Source organism: Oryzias latipes, chromosome 13, assembly GCF_002234675.1.
Source record: "Oryzias latipes chromosome 13, ASM223467v1".
Lineage (NCBI taxonomy): Eukaryota > Metazoa > Chordata > Actinopteri > Beloniformes > Adrianichthyidae > Oryzias > Oryzias latipes.
The window spans coordinates 30599225-30619631 of record NC_019871.2 but is presented as its reverse complement, the minus strand read 5'-3'; the positions used below and the strand labels follow the sequence as shown (position 1 = coordinate 30619631).

General features: G+C 44.9%; 1 protein-coding gene across 2 annotated transcripts; it reads right to left on the bottom strand.

The window, feature by feature from the left end:
• Positions 1–275: 275 nt before the first annotated feature.
• Positions 276–16774, bottom strand: LOC101175423 (Na(+)/H(+) exchange regulatory cofactor NHE-RF3). 2 transcript variants are annotated; one of them, XM_011483012.2, is made up of 11 exons: positions 16517–16774; positions 15596–15623; positions 14114–14175; positions 13819–14030; positions 10715–10786; positions 5024–5156; positions 3809–3948; positions 3531–3738; positions 2931–3127; positions 2702–2869; positions 276–1019 (listed from the first exon to the last, which is right to left on the bottom strand). In XM_011483012.2, the coding sequence occupies exons 1-11, from the start codon at positions 16530–16532 to the stop codon at positions 987–989; spliced, it is 1269 nt and encodes a 422-aa protein (XP_011481314.1). In that variant the 5' UTR covers positions 16533–16774; the 3' UTR covers positions 276–986. The 2 variants fall into 2 exon arrangements, with proteins under 2 accessions (XP_011481314.1, XP_023817686.1); XM_023961918.1 differs by having other exon boundaries at positions 3809–3945.
• Between the last annotated feature and the right edge of the window lie 3633 nt (positions 16775–20407).

Sequence of the window (20407 nt, the reverse complement as noted above, 5' to 3'; positions counted from 1 at the left end):
CGGCGGCTGTTTGCACTACATCTCCCATGATGCATTGGGTTAAAGTGACAGTGTCTCAGCGCACAATGAGCCTTTCTTTGTTTAAGGTCTTGAAACCACAACAAACACGCATCAAACAGTTTTCAAATCTTCTAACTTTACTTTTATTACGTCTTTTAGAAAAAAACAGCTGCAACGTCCAGCTTTTTCTGCCACAATTATCACAAAAATGTATGTGAGATTGTGGAGGGACTGTAGATCTATACAGACTATGAGTTTCTCTTTTTTTTATTTTATTTTTGGATGCTGGTGTGCAGTGGGATTTTGTCAAGGTTAAAGTGTGCCACTTTGAAAAACAGTGGTATAATCCTTCGTTTTGTTTGCCCTGTAATTCTGGTGTCTCCCCATAGATGGCGCTCTACAGCTAAATTGACCTTTGCTTCAGTGCAGGAAGTGATTCTGCATTCATGTGGTGTTGGAAGATTTGATGTTTTTCTGATCACTCCAAAATCACATGACAGCATTTCTCTGAGTTTGCATTTGTCCCTGAGGGACATCAACCCATCAGGCCAGTTGGCACTAAAACGAGATCAGAAGCCACAGTTCTGGAAGATAAATTCCAAAGTTTTCTGTTTTAAAATCTCAATTTTCAATCCAAATGGAAGCATGTTTTTGTCCAGATTCCATGTTTTTTCTTTCTCGCATGAGGCGGGTTACCAACACACTTCCATCAATCTTTAGAACCCAAAAATGTGCCCACCCCTGATCTAATGCTAACATAGCAGCTGAGGGGTTGGGTGGGTGGAGATTTTTAGGATGCGGGGCTGGTTCTTTACATGACTGATAGCTGGGGAAAAAGCCCAGATGAGGTTCAGGAGACAGATCATCGGGAGTTCTTGTAGACGAGCAGAACCATCGTCGGGCCAGAGGACGGCTGGAAGCGGGTCTCAGAACAAACATGGACCAGACTGAGCCGGGCTGGTGTCCAGATGCTGGAGGACGGTCCATCACAACAGAACCTCCCGTCTTCTCTGTGATGTCTGGAAAGCAGAAGAGCGGTTTGGGTCAAACTGCAGTGTCATGGCTGTCCTTCCTGCTGCCAGGCTTTTTATGGACAAATAGACCTGAGAGGGATTTCTCTGACCAGCATGTTTTCATGTGGTGTTTGATGTTTTTAAAAATCAACTCTCACGAGATTCTCAAACTAGATAGTAGATTTATTTGTGTATTGGGTGTTTTGCTGATTCTTGTTTTTCTTCCAGAGGTTCCCCCCGGCTGGGTGCAGCTTTAACAAAATGTTTGCCCGCCTAGAGATGCTTTCTGTTATGTAGACACAATGTGTTATTAGTAAAATGTTGTAACAGATGCATTCAAACGGAGAACCGCGCCCCCAGCATACTGTTTAAGCTCCAGGTATTTTTAATTTAAACATATTCTATAAAGTTACCAGAAGACATGGCGCCATGTGATAGGCAGCTTCCATTTACTGTTTCCTAAAATCACAATGCTGTTTTTAGTTGTTGTAGACTTAAAATGACAGACCCAGGAGTGGAGCCTCACCAGTGACAGACCACAGCCATGACCAGAACCTCTGACCTCTGAACTCAGACCAGGTTTAGCAAACGCCACACAGCTGCAGGCCCGTTTACCAGATGGGAGGGGTACTGGGGTTTCCAGACTGACCATTCACAACCGACTCCACCGCTTTGACAGGAAGGATGGACGACCGCTGCAGGTGACCTCGCCGTGAACATATGCAGTGGACACAAGACCATGTGACCTGAACCCCCTAGAGCAGGTCTGGGACCAAGAGACCTGAACCCCCAAGAGCAGGTCTGGGACCAAGAGACCTGAACCCCAGAGAGCAGGTCTGGGACCACGTGACCAGAGACTGGATGACAACATCATGAGGCTGGAGAGGAGCAGGAAGCGTTGCTGTCATTGCAGCAAAGGGTGGAAATACCTGCTATTGTCCATTTTTGTTATTTGGGTCTATCTCTCTCTGAATTTATCTTAATTTTTGGAGTAATAAATATCAAACTAATAAATATGATAATTCCTTGGATTTATTCTTAGCAATATCAAAGGGAATTTTAATGTATATCATTAAAATTCTGACCAAATAGGAAAAGCATTCAGGTAAAGGATATCCTTCATTTAGAACAAGCGTTCTAGTGCTAGTGTAGAACCATAAGGTCTCCAGTTGGAGCGTTCATATTGGAGAAGTCGGAACCGCAGATACTCTGTGCTGTTGGCCCGGTCCGCTTCTATCTGGAGCACTTTCTGAGGCATTCTTTCTGTGTGGCTCTGCAGTCACTCTGTAACCTGCTGTTTGCCTTGTTTATGACTGAAACTCTCTGCTGATTGAAACCATGTCAGATTCAAACACATTCTGCTTTTCTTCATCTGTATCTAGGTGCAGTTGCAGTGTTGGATCTCACTCAGACCTCCAAAGACGTTCTCACATTCCAGAACTTTCCTCAGATTTTCTTTGCAAACAGAGGTTTGGAGGCCGATGGAGGGGCTGACACTTTGGTACCCCTCATGGAGTCCTGCAGTGGATCTGGTCAACCCTACCGTCAATTGAAACTCTGGGACTCAGTTTAACTGCTGCATACAGATGTTTACTAAGACGCCGCTAAGCTGTAACCTGTGCGTCAGCATCAGCAGAATTGGATCTCAGATAAACAGAACTTTATGCTTTCACATTTTGAGACAAAACCTTTCTGATGAAGACTCCTGGACGATTTGAGCTAGAGGAAGAGTGAAAGTCCAGCTGTGGTTCCCCTTTGTCCAGGTCACATGATGCAGTTTTAGGGGCAGCATCTTCCATCTGGGTGCAGCTAGGTGAAGCAGAGTCATCGAGGAACAAGAGTGGAGAAATGCCCAGCTGCAGAGAGAAAGAGCATCAGGGTTCCGACTCAGACGAACCTGATGTTGACGTCACCTACTGTTCTGTAGAACCGCCGTCCTTCAGCAGAGATGGAGGTGAGAGTGACTCGGTCCCCGCTGGCCCGGATCCTATTGACGACCTCTTCATGCTCCAGCTCCTCCACGGGTTCCTCGTTGACGGTGAGCAGCACGTCTCCGTCCGTCATCCCCGCATCCTCGGCGGCACTGCCGGCGTCCACCTCTCTGAGCACGTGAGCTGTCGGGTCAGAACCAAAGAAACCAGAGTCCTGTTAGAGCTGGCCCAGAGGAGCAGCTGATCTGAGGGGGTTTTTGTAGCCTGTGACACCCCGGAAGACGAACGTCCAAAGTCTATCAGCTCCTCCCCAGCGATGGCTGTCTCTGCTCCTACTGCTGGATTTCAGACGTCTTCAGTTGATATCCAGAAGAAACACCAAAGCTCATGACTAGCTGGAGCTGCAACATCTCTTTGCTTCAAATGAAGTTTCATTTATTTAAAACAATGATCCCAAAAGAACTGCAATAAAGCATGTTGCACCCATAAACCATGACTCAAAGATTGGTCCTGCTTCACCTCCTCTGTCTGATCATGGGAGAAACGAGCCTCAAAGACCTTCATCCATTCCTGTCAGGGTCATCACCTGTCTTCTGCAGACTCTTCACCCTCTCCTGTCTCAGCAGGAAGCCATATCCGTCACGCCTCCTCTCCAGCCGCATGGTCTTTGCGGCGTGGGGCAGGTTGATGTTTTCCGCCAGCTCAGGAAAGATGGGAACTTTCCTCCTGACATAACAGGACGCACTGACAGGCTCAACGACCAGGACGGTCACAGGGTCGCCGCTCTTGTTTACCTGCATCACACGCCACTTCTGTCACAGAGCCATCCCTCAAAAAGAGCAGATCAGGCCGGAAAACACTCACCATCCTGCTGAGCGAGGCCAGCGTGAGCACGGATGCTGAGACGCCGTTGATCCACACCAGGGCGTCTCCGGTGCGGACCCCGGCCTTTTCTGCAGCCCCATCTGTGACTGTGCTCACAGAGAAGCGAGCCCATTCACCTGCTGACACAAAACCTTCTCCGTGAGCAACCAGGAAAGCCCAGAATTCCCTTTGGACATCGCCGTCACATTCTTCGCAACGTGGCTCAGTCCTGTTTCTGATGTGTGCTCATGTAAGAGAAGCTGAGAGAGGCATAACGGTGACCGTGTGAAGGAGGTTGAGGACAGAAAGACGGCTGTGGCAGCTTTGAAAGGAGGAGAAAACCCCACCACACCAACCAGAGTTAGAGGATCAGACTGGAAACATCTCTGAGAGTTTCTGCTTCTGAGCAGATTTTTTGGGAGATCACATTTGCAAATATTGATGTTTAGTCTTGATTTAGTATTTCACAGCATTACCTTATAATTATAATAAAAAATGCTTAATCAATTATTGAAGATGGTTAAAATGATTGATCTCTAATTATTTCACTTCACTTGCTCCAAAAATGGATTCAGGATTTTTCCAAATGAAAAATAATCTGCACATATTTTTAACTTTTGATACTTGATCTCCATATCCTAGGAAGATTTCTGAAAAAAATGTTATGTCTATTTTTTCTGATATCTTATATTTATTCATAGCCATGATTTTTCTAATGAACATAATCTGCATTAGATAACTGATCTGCATTTGCTATGTTGATTTCTAAAATAGTTATGTCTATTTTTACATAATAAGTCATTCATCTTTGTCATGTGAATTATTGATACTTCAGGATTCTTAATTCTGTCTGAAAGAAGTTAGGTTGATGATAAATTAATGATAAATCATGTAATTAAATGGTTACAGTAGAACAGGGTGGGATTATATAAATTCACCTTTTTCCACTCCCTTACAAGCAATCTTTATGTAAAATCTAATTATCCTAAGTTTGATACGTCTTTGTATGAAAGTATAACTGATGATTGTATTGTTGTTGCGTACTATTCTTATTTGATTGCTTGAAAAAAAACATTTCAAATCAAATTAAATCAAAATATAAACAAAGATAAATTTTCAGCATAAACTTTAGCTGCAGAGGTTTTCTAAAGACCCCCCCCGATCACTACATCAGCAGGACGTTGAAATGTTTGGGAAGACTTTGGTCAATAGTACCGTTAGTTTGGCTGAAGCTCATCCCCAGGCCGTGTTCTGGATCTCTGCTGACATGACACAGTCTGGGCCTGGACCAGCTGTCCCCTTTGGAGGCTCTGCAGAGCGTCTGCAGGTCTACGGCCATCTGCGCCGCCTGCAGAAGGAGCAGCAGCCAACGTTAGCGGGATAACAGGCAGCCATGATCCACTGCACCGGCTGGATCCCATTCTCCAGGTGCTCAGATGCTGCAGCTCTTTGAGAGCCGCGGAAGTGAAAACCCACTGAACAAGGGAAGCTGAGCATAAAAACTGGATTTCTGGGTTTAATCTGGAATAACGTTTTCTGAGTCAGGATCATAATGTCAGAGATTATTTGACTGCTTTGTTCTTAAAAAAGGCTGGGGATGTATGTGTGAGTTCATCGTGCACTTATTAATTAATCTATGTCTCCATTTTCACAGCTCTTAGAAACACTTGCATCCGCTGGACTCTGGTTCAAATTCTCTTTGAGTGAGTGAATAGAGACGTTAAATGTGATGAGCGTCCATCTCAAAGAAAATCAATGTGTGCAAATGGAAACAAAGAGTGGAATTAGGTCAAGCCCCTAATTTGACACAAAATGTTGCAGTAGTTCCTTAAAAGTCCAATAAGGACTGATGTCACAGGGGAACAATTATACATTTAGACAAAGAGTCTGACTTTACAGCAGAAATCATGTAAAGCCAAGGTGTTCCAAACTTTATTGATGTTTGTCGTTTTATTCAGTTTTCAGATCATTACTTGCTTTTTAGAATCAGTTTAAATTCTTTATTTAAAGCATCCGTGCTCACGCTGGCCTCGCTCAGCAGGATGGTGAGTGTTTTCCGGCCTGATCTGCTCTTTTTGAGGGATGAAATATTTTTGCAATATTTATCGAGCCTCTAGCTGCAGCAATAAGACAGAATGAGAGTATTAAAGGAATTAAAACCAAACACAGCCATCATAAAATTAGTCTCTATGCAGATGACATATTACTGTTTTTAAGTAATATACATTCTGTAAATGAAACGGCAACAATCATTAATGAATTCTCTTCTATATCAGACTATTCCATTAATTGGAATAAATCTGTTTTATTACCACTGAACAGTAATGCGGAGCAAGGACTCACAATACCAGTTAAATCAGGCAATATAAAATATCTAGGTATTTATTTTTCCCCCAAAATATCAGAACTGGTGCAGCTAAACCACACCCCATTACTGAAAAGCATACAGGACGATCTAACACGCTGGACCAACCTGCCTTTGTCCCTTATGGGCAAGGTAGCCACGGTTAAAATGAAAATCTTACCCAAAGTTAATTATCTCTTCTCAATGATTCCCACACAACCGCCATTAAAATGGTTCAAAACATTAGACTCATCCATATCAAGCTTTCTATGGAACAATAAACCTGCAAGAATTAGTCTAAAAACTTTAAAATCTGCAAAAAGCTGTGGAGGATTAGAATTACCTAACTTCCACAATTACTTTCTTGCAAATAGATTACAATACATCTTAAAATGGTTAAAAAATAATCCAGAAACCAACTCATGGTTAGACTTGGAACAGGCGTTATGTGGAAAGATCAACCTGTCACAGCTACCATTTATTAGCCAAACAGTTAAAAAACAGGATTGTTTCAAAAGCATTAATATAAATGCCACTTTAACAGCCTGGTGGGAATTTCTCAAAATATCAAAATCATCAATTCAACCGTGCAAAATGACACCCATCTGGAACAACCCAGACATCCTCATAAACAAAAAAATTATCCACTTCCCAGCTTGGCAAGCAGGGGGCATAAAACATCTAGAGCATATAATTATTGATAGAAGATTCATAACTCCCCAGGAACTTCAAGACAAACATGGAATATATAACTTCTTGGAATATCAGCAACTTAAATCAATTATTACTAAAAAGTTTAAATACAGAGACAACGATTTAAAGCTACCAGATGTAGTTACCACTCTGATCAATTTCTCAATGAATAAAACTCTCTCCAAAATATACAAACTTTTATGTAATTTAGATAACAATATTTCACTTCCGACAACAAAATGGGATGCGGATTTGAGCATCAGCACAGATGAAAGTTTTTGGTCAGAACTTTGTCTAAACACCTTTAAAATGACAAAAAATCCAAATCTGCAGCTAATCCATTTCAAAACTCTTCACAGAATTTACTACACTGGACAGATGATGTTCAAGATGGGTCTCAGTAACTCAGACATTTGTCAGCACTGTGACAGTAATCTACCCGACAATTACATGCATGCACTATGGTTCTGCACGCCTGTCCAGGCTCTCTGGCAGCAGGTATGTGCCGATCTATCAGTCTGGCTTAAGGTTTCAATCACAGCTTCACCGTCACTTTGTGTGCTTGGTGACATGAGTGCCATCGATGTAGAAGGAGGATTAGGCTCTATCATTTTCATAACTCTTTGCATTGCTAAAAAAACTATTTTAATAAATTGGAAAAGCAAAAAAAATATAAATATAAGTCAACACAGAAATCTGCTGCTTGATCATATCAGCTTGGAAAAAATGTCAGCCCAAAGTTCAAGTAACTTTGAAAGAATTCGGTCTCTCTGGTCTCCCATAGCTAACTCCGTGACTTAGGGGGTGGGGGGGGCATGGTCGTCGCTGCTCCTTGCCCTTCTGCCGTGGGCCGGGGTGGGGGTCGGGGCCTCCGGTGCCTGGCCGGGGGTGGTGGGGGCTCCGTTGGTCGGGGGGTCGGGTCCGGCGCCTGGGTGGGGCGGCCTGGGGCGCTGCGTGGTCCTCTGGGCTTGGGTGTGGGGGTGCGTGGTGGGGGGGTGGGGTGGTGGTCTGGCTTGGCTTGGGGGGGTGGTCCCTTTGCCTGTGCTGGGGGGGGTTGGCGGGGGGCGCTGCTCGGGGGGGGGGCCCAGCGGCGCTGGATGGGCTTCCCGTCTACACCTGGGGCTGGGATCGGCCCTTCCCTGGCTCTGGGGCGGGACGGGACAACCCTCTTGGGGCCCCCGGTCGCTCTGGGTGTCATCCGCTTCGGCTGCGGGGTCTGGGGGTGGGGTGGGGTGGGGGTCTTGTCGGCCCTGTCCTGTGGGGGGGCATTCTGGGGGAGGGGGGGGGGCCACTATTGGTACGGGGCAGGGGGGGTTGACGGGTCGGGGTCTCCGCTGAGGCCATCGGCGGTTTCCCCGGCTGGTTGGCTGCCTCGGTCCCGTCGAGGCCTGACCAGAGCTCTTCTAGGGCCGGCGTTTGGGGGTGGGGGCCTGGGCTTGCTCCGGGGGGGGGCGGCGCTTTCTGGCTCCCCTCTCTCTGTGTGGGGGTGGTGGTGCTGGGCCTGGGGTGTCTGCGCCTCCGGGGGTGGGGCCCCGGGGCTGGGTGGGCCTGGCCCCCTTGCTGGGGGGGGGGGGCGGGGGACGGCTGTTTGACCACCGGGGGACAGTCTATCATCTGTCCCCAACTTACCCCCTTCCTCATATAACCTCATAATAGGGTGAGGGGGTGGGGGGCTTAGCCTGCGATGAGCCTTGGGGGGGGGGTTTACTAGGCAGTGACCCCCCTCCTGTGGTTGCCGTATGGAGTGGGCCCCCCTCTTTCGGTTTTATTTGCACCTTAGACATGTAGGGCCCTTGGTAGGGGGGGTGCTTGGACATCACTGCCAGCAAGCAGCGGATGTCCTCCTAGCACCCTACCCGCCAATTTTAACCGCACCTTAGACATTTAGGGCCCCTTGGTGGGGAGGGTGAGGGGACGTCACTGTGAGTAATCAGGAGACGTCCCCTTAGTGCCCTACCCGCCAATTTTAACCGCACCCCCCTTAGTACACACACCCCTCCCCCCTCAATATATACATCCCAACATAAACACACACACATGCACACACACACTCTCTCAAACACACATACACGCACACACATTTTGCAAGGAAGGTGGGACCTAGGACCATCTGTCCCCTGCCTCTTCCCTGGTGGGGGGTACGGGCCCCTTTGCAACGGCGGCTGTGTCCCCGGGGTGCTGGCTTCCTGGGCCCGGCGGTGCTCTCTCCGCGCGGTGGGGGGGTTCACATTACATCTGAGCCGGGGGTGTTCGTGTCCCTGGGGGTTGGGTCTGGTCCTTGCTCCTGAGTGCTGGGCCCCGCCAAATTTCCAACTGTGGCCGAGCCTGGTCGGGCCATATTTACAACACCCCTTGTGGGCCCTCTTTTTTCCCCGGGGTTCCCCCCTTCTGGGCGGGGGCGGCGGGCCCCTGCCTCGCTCCTCCCTGGACCAACCGTGGGCCGGGCGGATGGCTGCCTGGAGTGCGGAGTGGGTCTCCCTTGGGGGGTCCTGGCCCGTGCCTGGGGTTGGGGCGGGGGGATGCCCGGAACTCCTGGGTGGTGGTGGGGTGCTCGTCTGGGGCTGTGGGCGTCCTTCTCCGGTGGGGCCCTGCGTTGGGTTCTCCCGGCGCGGCGGGGGGGCTGCTCTCCTGGTTGGGCTGGGGCGGCGCCCTCTTTCCCTCCGTGCCTCCCTGCTCTCTGGCTCTGGGGGCCTTGCGGCGGCCCTGCTGGCCCTGGCCTGGGTGGCGGGCTTGGTCGCCCGGGCGGCGGTTGTTCCCTGCCGGTTCCCGTGTGGTGTTGGGGGGAATCCGGCTGCCGCTGCTGGTGCGGTGGGGGTCTTGGGGTGGGGATGGCTGGGCACTCTCCCTCCTTCTTTTCACGTTCCACCATCCATTTTAGAAGAACATAAACACTCACCTGAGCACAGGTGTTAGCTCAACAGACTGAATGACTGAAATATTTCACACTAGTTGGTTTTAAGGCATAAGTATGCGTGTGAACACTATCTGTTTTGTGTACATGTCGACAGGTGGACATTTTTGCAACTAACAGGTGTGTTTATAACATTTGAGTGTGTGTGTGGACAGGCTCCGCCCTTTTTTTGTTTTTGTTTTTTTTTTACATTTGAACCTTACCATAATGATTAACAACCAGTAAACTTGTTGCTTTATGCTGCTTCATGGTCTTATCCCCCTTCCCCTCCTATTATCACCCCCTACCCCCCCTCTCTCTAACGTCCCTCTCTCTTCTTCCCCTCTTTCCTTTTCCGTCCGGTCCAACACCAAAGATTTTCAGACATGTTTGAAATTAATAAAGTTTGGCCTCAATTACAAAAGGGGTTTATTCAGACATACCTTTGGTTTGTCTGAAGATTAATAACCCCTCTTGTTAAAGTAAAATATGTCCAACCCAAGAGGCCCTCAGCTCTCATCTGTCTGCCTAGCTGTTGGACAGGACAAGTAAAAAAATAAATAAATAAATAAATAAATAAATAAATAAATAAATTCAATAAGGTTCAAAATTGTTGGTTTTTGGGGACATGTTTTGTATTCGGGTAGGTGAGTGAAGTCTTCATAGCATAATGTAGCTGGTCGCGCCTGAATGTCTCTTTGGCCGTGTTGTTGAGTTAAGCAGCACAAACACCAGTCAGTGTGCCCCTTTCCCTTCTGGCTCCATCATTGCCCTTCAGAATCAAAGCATCAAAGATTGTCTGTATGTTACGCTTCAGAGTGCTGTAAAAAAGGGAAAGCTAAAACTGAAAGGTCAAAGATCGCTCCAAGGCCACGTGATGTTAGGAAACAGCTGACAGTCTAACTGGAGTCATCATGCTCCACAGAACAGCAGATTGAAGCTGGTTTGGTTTGCGCTGTGGTAACGGCTCATACTGCACCTGATCGTACTCCTCTTTCCGAAGCACCAGGAGGAACAGGTGTGGACCACACGACTGGATCTTTCTCACCACCTGTCAGAGCCAACAGACACAAATGTGATCCAGCTGCTGTGGTCTGGCTCCTCTGTTCAACGTCCAAAACAACCAGCAGGTCACCCAGGGCATGATGGTTTACGTTTGGTAAGGTGCTGAACAAAACCACAACAGATCCCATTCCAATGTTCTGCTCAACAGAAAAAAAGGCAGATGTGGCCCACCATGTCACTTTATGTGGCCCACCAAGTCACTTTATGTGGCCCACCATGTCACTTTATGTGGCCCACCATGTCACTTTATGTGGCCCGCGAGGGCATAAAAAGTTTTCAATTTCTTAAATTAAAAATTAAAATTGGTGTGTATTTATTCATATCTAGGGGGAATTTAACTTGAAATACAGTCAGGACCATAAATATTTGGACAGAGACTCTTTCTTTCTAATTTAGTTTCTGTACATTACCACAGTGAATTTTAAATATAACAACTCAGATGCCATTCAGACTTTCAGCTTTTATTCCATGGGTTGAACAAAAAGATTATATAAAAATGTGAAAAACTAAAGCATTTTTTAAACACAATCCCTTCATTTCATGGGCTCATAGGTAATTGGACAAATGAAATAACTGCAAACAAAATGGTCATTCCTAATATTTGGTTAAAAGCCTTTGTTGGCAATGACAGCCTGAAGTCTTGAACTCATGGACATCACCAGATGCTGGGTTTTCTCCTTCTGAATGCTCTGCCAGGCCTTTACTGCAGCGGCTTTCAGTTGCTGTTTGTTTGTGGACCTTTCTGTCTGAAGATTAGTCTTCAACAAGTGAAATGCTGCTCAATGGGTTAAGATCAGGTGACTGACTTGGCCATTCAAGCATATTACACTTCTTTGCTTTAAGAAACTCCCTGGATTCCTGCGTGGTAGCCTTTCACCTTACCAACCAAGCTACCCAGCCGCTGAAAATGAGTTATTCAACATTAAAGAGTAGTTACGTGTATTTTTCATTACATTTAGTTGCACGTATAAGTTAATCTGGCCCTTTGGAGGTTTAACACTATGCTGATGTGGCCCTCTGTGAAAATTAGTTTGACACCCCTGCTCTAATGGCTGCTGGGTGTGAATTAGAAAGTGATAATGAACATCTAGATAAAGAATTTCGGTACATAGTCGAAATGTTCTATATCTGGGTTCCAAACCCTGGGCCACTTGGTACCGGACTGTAGACTGAAAAAAATATATACACTAGCTTCGATTATTTCCATTTGGTTTATTTTCTGATACTGAAGGAAGTTTTATTTTGGAAAAATGTTTTATTATTGTATATAGAAAACACCAGTTTTACGATGGTTTGGTCATTTCATTTTGCTTTATTTGTCCATCACACCTTAAAAGTGGGACGTGGCTGAAGTTGGCGTCCGGTTGTTAGCATCCACTATGACGTTAAAGGGAAATCTTCATCACAAAGTCTAAGTTTAAACCAGCTGCAAATATTTGACAGAGAATGCAGATTCAATCAAATAAAGATTTGTGTAAACTTTTAAAAAGGATATTCATGAATTTTCCAACAGCAAGGATGAATTAGACATCTGTTCAGAAACTTTAGCACAGAAAATGTTCCTGTGTTGAAAATACACAGTTAATCAGGATTTATGTCAAAACCAAACATGAAAAATCTTTCTGCCTTGAAAGATGATCAGAGACTGGATTGAGTTCTCAGTGTTATGATGTGTTCTGTGAAAAAAACTGTAATGCTGCCTTTATTGAATGTTTTACAAATAAGAAACAACTTCTACAAATCAACAACTTTGTTTCATTGAATCTTCGTCATCTGTAAAAAGAAAAATCGACTATTGTTTTTATATTTTCCATCATATATTCTCTACATCTCTTGTAGTGACATTTTAATTTGTAAAACAGTTTTTTCAGAAACCGGAAGCTCAAAAATGCTAAACGTAAACTTTGCCCCTTTCAGATCAGTCTGTAAAAATATTGTCTGGCATCAAACCGGTCGAGGTCCATGCCGGCTCAGCTGTTACCGGGCGTGACAAAAATAAATTGTCCACTTTTTGTGAAAGAAGTGTTCCAAACCGACAAAATAACAACCCGGGTGAATATTTATTTCTTTTGTAACTGATCAAGATAAAAGTGGGATAATGGCCTTTGGAGGGTCCATTATCAGAATGAACTGACTTCACAAAAGCAACCGTCCTCCGCCTCGTGGAATCCCGATGGTTCAGGATTCCATGTCTTCCATTCATTTCTGATAATGAACACCTGGTCGCCCGTTGACCTTAACCAACTGTTGATGAATTACTTCTGACAGAGGATTTAACAGTCCAACTTTCTTTTAAGAAACATCTCACTACAGTATCCATTGAACAATATGGACCATCACACATCTGTCAATTCATCAGCTTCCTCCGTCTGTCTTCTGTTTCCTCTACCAGCAGCTACCTTCATGACTTCTTTCTCTGCATCCAGAAACCTCTTCTCTGGTCTTCCTCTGGACCTCTGGTAGCTCTAGACTCAGCATCCTTTAGTCTCTCCTCTGGACATGTCCCAACCATCTCAGTCTGACTTGATCTCCAGAACCTCTAACATGTGCTGTCCCTCTGATGTCCCCATTCCTGATCCATTCTGGTCCCTCCCAGAGAGAACCTCAACATTTTCACCTCTGCTGCCTCCAGTTCTGCTTCCTGTCTTCCTCAGTGTCTCTAGTTCCTCTCAGTCGCACATGTTCTCCATCTTACAGCTAACCTTCATTCCTTTCCAGGACAAACCTCCACCTCTGTAGCTTCTCCTCCACCTGTTCTCTGCTCTCACTACAAATCACAATATCATCTGCAAACATCATAGTCCATGGTGGTTCCTGTCTGACCTCATCTGTCACATCCATCATCCTTAACTACATAATTATCTACAAATCCAGTGAAGTTAAATCAAATTAAAAAAGGTCTTTAAAAAAACCCAAGATGACTTGTTTTGGCAACGTGCACAGGGAAAGCAGTGTTCACAGTTGCACACAATACCCTAGAAAACAGGTTGGATTTATTTTGTGCCAAACACGTCTCACCTCATTAAATTCCATTTTGTCCACGTTTTCCTCATTCACCTCCAGCAGCCGGTCTTCAGCCTTGAGGCCGCTCTGCACTGCAGGACTCCAAGGTTCCACATTTGTGATTTCATAGCCTCGCCCTCTCTGATCCAGTCGCAGGTGGAAACCGAAGGTCTGGGATTCCGAGCGCTTTAGAAGGCACAATCTGGGCATAATGGTTGGATCAGGTTCTGCAAGCATCAAGTGGTGAAGCTAGTCAACAGTGTTTGAAAAAAAACGGGAGGTTTGTAAAGGCGAATGCTTCTCAACTCACCTGGATCATCGCTGATGACCAGAGCTGGGTTATCAATTCCTTCCTTTGGGTTGAAGGTAAACCTAAAGTTTCAACAAATCAGGTCAGTATGACCACAGATTATTCCGTCCAGCAGAATGATTAGTAAAAATGTAAATTTGTGGGGTCCACCACAACCTCTGAAAGTGATTTAAAGCTGTGTGTTGAGAGACCCAGCATGTAGGTCAAACTACAGTAAAAGTAACAAATAAACACCTGGATGTCCTATAGAGGAACCATTTTGTCTCAGGCTTTTCTGAGTAGAAAAATATTTTAGCCAGTGACAATTTTACTTAAATGATCTGCTCATAAAAAAGGCATGTCTTCCAAAAAATAAAATATTACATGCTTCTCATGTTTAAATTTAAATATGAAGTTTTTAAAGACCCACTCTGATGAAAATTGTATTTTGTTTTGGTGCTTTTAACATGTTCTTCTAGCATTTTTCTCCTGATGGAGAACATATATAAAGATAATTAAGGTCAAAGTTGCATATATTTCTGAGTATTGCTATATTGAAATTGCTATGAATCAGGAGCAGAAGAAAGAATGTTGTTTGAAAAAGATTTTATTTGTGACGTAGAAAATACAGTATTTCATTTACACCTGATGGTCTGGAAGAAATCCAAGAATCTGGAAATCTTCACTGTTCAGTAGCAGGAATTTCTGTCTGAGTCTCACTGCTGGAAGTTTGGATGAAGATGATCTGGATCCACTTTAGGGCAGAGGATCGGATCCAATCGGATTGATCAAAATGAATCAATGTTGACTATGATGACCAACCCTAAATGATGGTAGGAATCGATATGTTGTTCAAGAGAATTGTTACACCCTGAGTAGAAACTAAGCTGGGCGGGGTCACAGTCTCCCAGCTCCGCCCCTTTCTGATCCACCCGCAGACAAACAGATCCATGACCGTCTTTGTTTTCCTGGTCTGAGCTGGAATCTGGATCTAAACTGGATGGATGGATGGATCTGATGATGATCACCCTTTTTGTTGCACCACTAATGTTATGTTAGGGGTGTGAGGGGCTGTAAGCTAGCGGAAGAGTGCAAACGGACGGGTGATGGGAAAGTGGCGGTGGGGTTACCCTGCACCAACAGTCCCGCCCAAACTCAGCGGTGAATTTGAATGGAGCTGCTGCTCTGCAGAAACTATGTCCTGGAAAATGACACAGGCTTTTTTGATTTTGGCCTAAAACAGCATCATCATCATTAACTGGGAATGATTTGAAAATTGATCAAAGGATGATGGGAGTGGGGGGTTTAAGGGGAATGAAAACAAGCAGACACACATTGGTGTGCACGTAAACTAAGCTATTATGTCTCTGAACAAACTGAAAGTTCTGCTGAGGTCTTGTGTGTATATTTTCTATGATATTTTATTTTCTGTTGGCCATGTCTTCCTCAGCTCTGTGAGCTTCACAAACTGTACTGGTGGACTGAAGGGCAAAAAGAATTTACCGTGGAAGGTCCGTCCCATTCTGAATGCCTGTGGGAACAACAGCATGACAGTGGGTCAGGACGGGAGCTGCAACAGGACAATGCAAAGGCTGCAGGAAAATTGTTTATTTGGTTAACAAGAACACGATTGAACAGAAAACTACAAAAAACAAATTCTGTGGCACCCAATAAACTGAAGCAGTGCTGGAGTGAAAAGCAGGAGTTCTTCTGAAACACGACACTGACTGACAACATTGAAGTGAAAGTTGGGATCCACAAGCGAGCAGATACATCGTTTTGCAATGCTTCTGCGTCAGCAGATGGAGTTATCTCATGTTAAAACTGATGAGCTCTGATGTTTTTGCAACGCTAAAACCTTAGAACACTGGAAGGATGGGCTTGATTTGTCTCATGACTGCCTGAGCTCACAGACCGAGTTACTTAGTGACTTGTTATCATCTGCACCACAGAGGAGGAGGGTGACTCCCTAAATACCAACACCAGGTTTAGCTTCTGAGAATCACACAATCATTCACACAATGCATCTGGTAATGAATTCCAACACAAGCCGCCCCTTCAGAAATGTTTGTGTGCAGCCGTGCACACCTGGCCTGCGGTTAGTGTTTAAATATGGGAAATAGATTGAGGAACAGGACCTTCTTCAGCTGTGGATGATGACAGGAAGAAAAACTGCACACAGACAACTTTTACCCAGGAAGAAAACAAAACTGTGCCATTTAAATCCACTGCAGGCATGTGACCTTCAGTCTGTTTGAGACAACAACATGGCGAGGCGTTTCTCCGAGAACGGTGCGCCTGAGCAAAGCCAAGCTCTTCAGTAACCAGGAGGGTTTCAGCACTGGTCAATCGCCGTTTGTCCACAAGTACAAGCTCAAGTCCAGACTCCCAAAGACTTCACACAATGCCAAGCAGAAATCCTACCTGTGGAGGATGTCATGGAGTTCTGAGTGAGTCTTCAGGTCTGTCTGTCTGCAAATGGACAAAGTTCAGAGTGCGATCTGACAATCAGCAGGTGAGCGGCTTGCTCCTTCCCTCACAGCCTCCTGAGTTAAACATTTACTCCCCAGCACAGAGTGCTGCGTTCTGGGAGACATGATTGAGACAGAGCCAACAGACCTGAAACGGCTCATCAGCTGTCAGGCAGAATGTAGACAACGCCGTCAAATTCTTTTATGAGCACGACCGGTGGGAGTGCTGGCTTCAGGAGTTTTGGAGGGAAAACCCTCTATGCACATTACCAACTGTGACACCTGGTGGACAGACAAGGGAACAACAACAACATCCACAAGAAGCAGGAAGGAAAGCTGAAGGTTGCTTCGGTTGGTGGAGCTGCACTTTATTCAGTGGTTGTTGTATTTTAAGTACTTTGTGAAAAAAAAATGTTGATTTGGTAATATTATTTACATGACCTAAGAACTCTAATAATAACAACTAAATCTATGTGCACACAATTCTGTTTTTAGGATTTGCAGGCGGTCAACTCAGAGTTAATGCAAAATAAATAACATTCCAAAATGTACCACCCCAGTTAAACTCAAGGCTTTGCTGGACAATTTTAATGTCCTTATGAGTGGGAGAGCCAGTTCTTTTGCAAAGCAGTTCTAACTGGCGGGATTTGGCTTTCTTTTTATGGAGTTCTGGAGTTAACCAGGGAGAAGATTTAACAAACGAAACAGAATTGGTTTTGACAGGATCAATAATGTTAAAAACATCTAGAAGGCTGTTATTATGAAAAGAAACCAGTTCATCAGGGTTGGATGGGTTCGGGAAGGAATGCACTCTAAATGAGAGGAAAACATCTCCACATTTACTTTCTTAATGTTTCGGAGGGAGATGAGGTGAGTGGGTTTAATCTCAGATAAGGAGAGGGGGATGTTAAAAGAAACAAAAAGGTGATCAGTCACATAAAGTTCATTTGTGGAGCAGTTAGAGGGGGTTAACAGCAGACCAGGTCCAGAGTGTGTCCCTTAGCGTGGGAAGGGAGCTGAACATATTGATTAAAACCAATGCTGTCCAGGCATGAGCAGAAGCCTCTGGTGAGGGGAAGGTGGCTATTATCAAAATGAATGTTGATATCACCCATGACCATGACATTACAAGAAAGAGATGACAGGTGAGTGAGCAGAGTTCCAAATGGATCCAGAAAGTCACTGTTCGGCTTTGGAGGGCGGTAAATCACTGTTATTACAGTTGGTGTGGGTCCAGGAAGCATGAAGGCAGTGTACTCAATGGAGCTGAATGAAGGGGGCGGAACCGGGACGACTTTCCACTTCTCGCTATATATCACTGCGAGACCTCCTCAGCGGCCATAGCAGCGAGGCTGACAAGATGGGGGAATTACATGGGGGGGGGGGTCAATAGTTTTCAAAACACTTCTTGCTTTGAAGTTTTTTGCAGTTTCAGAAAGGGGCAAAACAGGGTCATGCTTGTGAGCAAAGATGGAGGAAGGGCGTGCGGGTCGGAGCTCCTGCTGACTTTTGAACATTGAACATTTATATTTAAAAAAATGCAATTCTCTATCAAGTCTTGCGTAAACCTGACCTTAAACAATTTCAAGCTCTGAAGAAACCAACATAACCTTATACCAAAGCACAATAGCAGAAAAAGTCCAAAAATACAAGTTTGACAACTTTGCATCTAAGCTAGCAAGAACCGCGAGGCAGCTCACTACAGAGGACAACGAGCCTGAAAGCACAGTCCGCGGAGAGCACATCAAAGCCGACCTTCTAGCGTCACTGAAGGTCGATATATCACAAATCCTCAGAGAAGAACTTAAGAGTGCGCTGTCAGAAGACTTTGAAGGTCTCAGGTCTGAACTTCAGGCTGCACGAGCTGAAATTGCTAGCAATGCCACAGCTGTGCGAGCGGAGCTCTGGCCTCGATGGAAACGGACATGGAGGATAGGAAAGGCAGACTGTCTGCGTGGTCAGACGAGGTGACCGAGCTTCAGTCTACTGTTGCTAAGCTCCAAAGTGAAATTACGACACTACGGGATAAGTGTGAAGACATGGAGGGGAGAATGAGGCGGGGAAAGCTTCGCATAGTCGGCGTTGACGAGTGGCCTGACTCCAGGAGCCCAGATGAGGTCTCCTAAATGCTCAGAAAGGCGCTGCAGCTGGAGCGGGACACATGAGTCGACCAATCAAACCGCAGGCCCAGGAAGCCGAGAGACCCTGTGTCATTATTGCCAAGCTACACTACGATGGAGACCCCGTGGATATTTTAATCAGAGCCAGAGAGAAAGCCTCGTTGACCTACAACGGTAAAAGGATTTATACCGTCAACGTAGCGAAAGCCAGTGCTGCGTTCACTGACGTACGGAAAGCACTACACGGTCGGAGTGACGTGCGGTTTAGATTACTCTAACCAGCCCAGCTTCGTATCACCTACAAGAACAACAGTAAGGAATTCTGCCACCCTGTGAAGGCCATGGAGTATGTTAAGAAAAGGAGATTATTACAACTTCTGAGAACAAAACTTTACTGAACCCTTAAATCAGTAATTGAGAAGAAGATGGTAACTAGATGGCGACATTGTTCCTAACACCTACTAACAAGGAAGTTTCGTGTTATGTTCTGCACATTTTCTTCTTTTGTTTGTTTTGCGTTCAGATTCTCTTGTTCCCTGAGGATTTTCTACATCTTAAAAAGACAAAAGAGCTTTTTTACTTTTCCTATGTTTGGATGTTACTCTCACCGGGATTGTTATATTCTGGTTTTCCTCCAAGAAACGTAACACAGAATATTTCAATTCTAGCCAACAAGGCAGTACTTTTAATTAACTCAGGCAGGTTAAACTCTTACAGTGCAGCTCAGGTGCATGCTCTCATTCATTCTGATTGTGCTACGTCCGTGCTACGTTACAGGGATCTAAGACATTGTACAGTAATGTTACAATCCTCTTATATTTAACTACATTTAATTGTTTAATACCTCTTTAGTGTAGTTGGCTTGCAACGTGTGCCAGATGGCTGCCTCTGCCAATACAGTGTTACCAACCCCATTTTGCTATTATAATCATTTTAAGTTAACCATGGGTGCGCTAACAATAATAAGCTATAATGTGAAGGGTCTTGGTAACCCAATCAAAAGAAAAAAATTATTACTTCAGCTCAAACATTATAGGTGCCAAATTGCACTACTACAAGAAACCCATCTAACAGATGATGAAGATCAGAAACTAACAAGGTCTTGGGCAGATAAAGTGTACTACTCATTACACTGTCCAGGAATGAAGAAGGGTGTGGCTATACTACACAGACAAGTCAATTTTACTGAAACTAAATAGGTTTCAGTAAAAAGACAGGGAGGGAAGATTCATTCTAGTAAACAGCTTAACAGTTTCATTAATAAATGTATACGCTCCAAACGTGGATCACCCAGGATTTGTCAAATCACTCTTTAATACAATAGCAGAGCATAGCTGTGGTATTCTACTCATGAGGGGAGACTTTAACTGCATAATGTCACAACTGGACAGGCATTCTTTTTCTATGTCTCCTTTATCCAAAATTTATAAATCTTTGTCTACGTGTGACAGACAGGGCTGTGGGTGGTATTTTGTCCCTCATGGTGTACCATAGGCTAACATTCATGGCCACCACCTGTCTGTTGAGCTGTGATTGGCCCATGAGGCTGATAAATAGCAGCTGTGGGAGTCCCAGATAGATGCTGGTTTCCTGGTTTGACCTTGGTGAGTGATCTTGACATGTGGACCTTTTTTTTTAACTTAAGTTTTTAATCATTTGAGTCCTTTTAATAAAGTTTTAAGCATTTGAGTTTGCAACATTTAAAATTGTATTTATATTAACAG

Excerpts from the sequence above, each read along its gene's own strand:
- LOC101175423 (XM_011483012.2), bottom strand. Across the intron at positions 3,739-3,808 it reads TGGCCTCGCTCAGCAGGATG|GTAAACAAGAGCGGCGACCC; the intron begins GTGAGTGTTTTC and ends CGTGTGATGCAG. Across the intron at positions 3,128-3,530 it reads GAAGAGTCTGCAGAAGACAG|CTCACGTGCTCAGAGAGGTG; the intron begins GTGATGACCCTG and ends CTGACCCGACAG.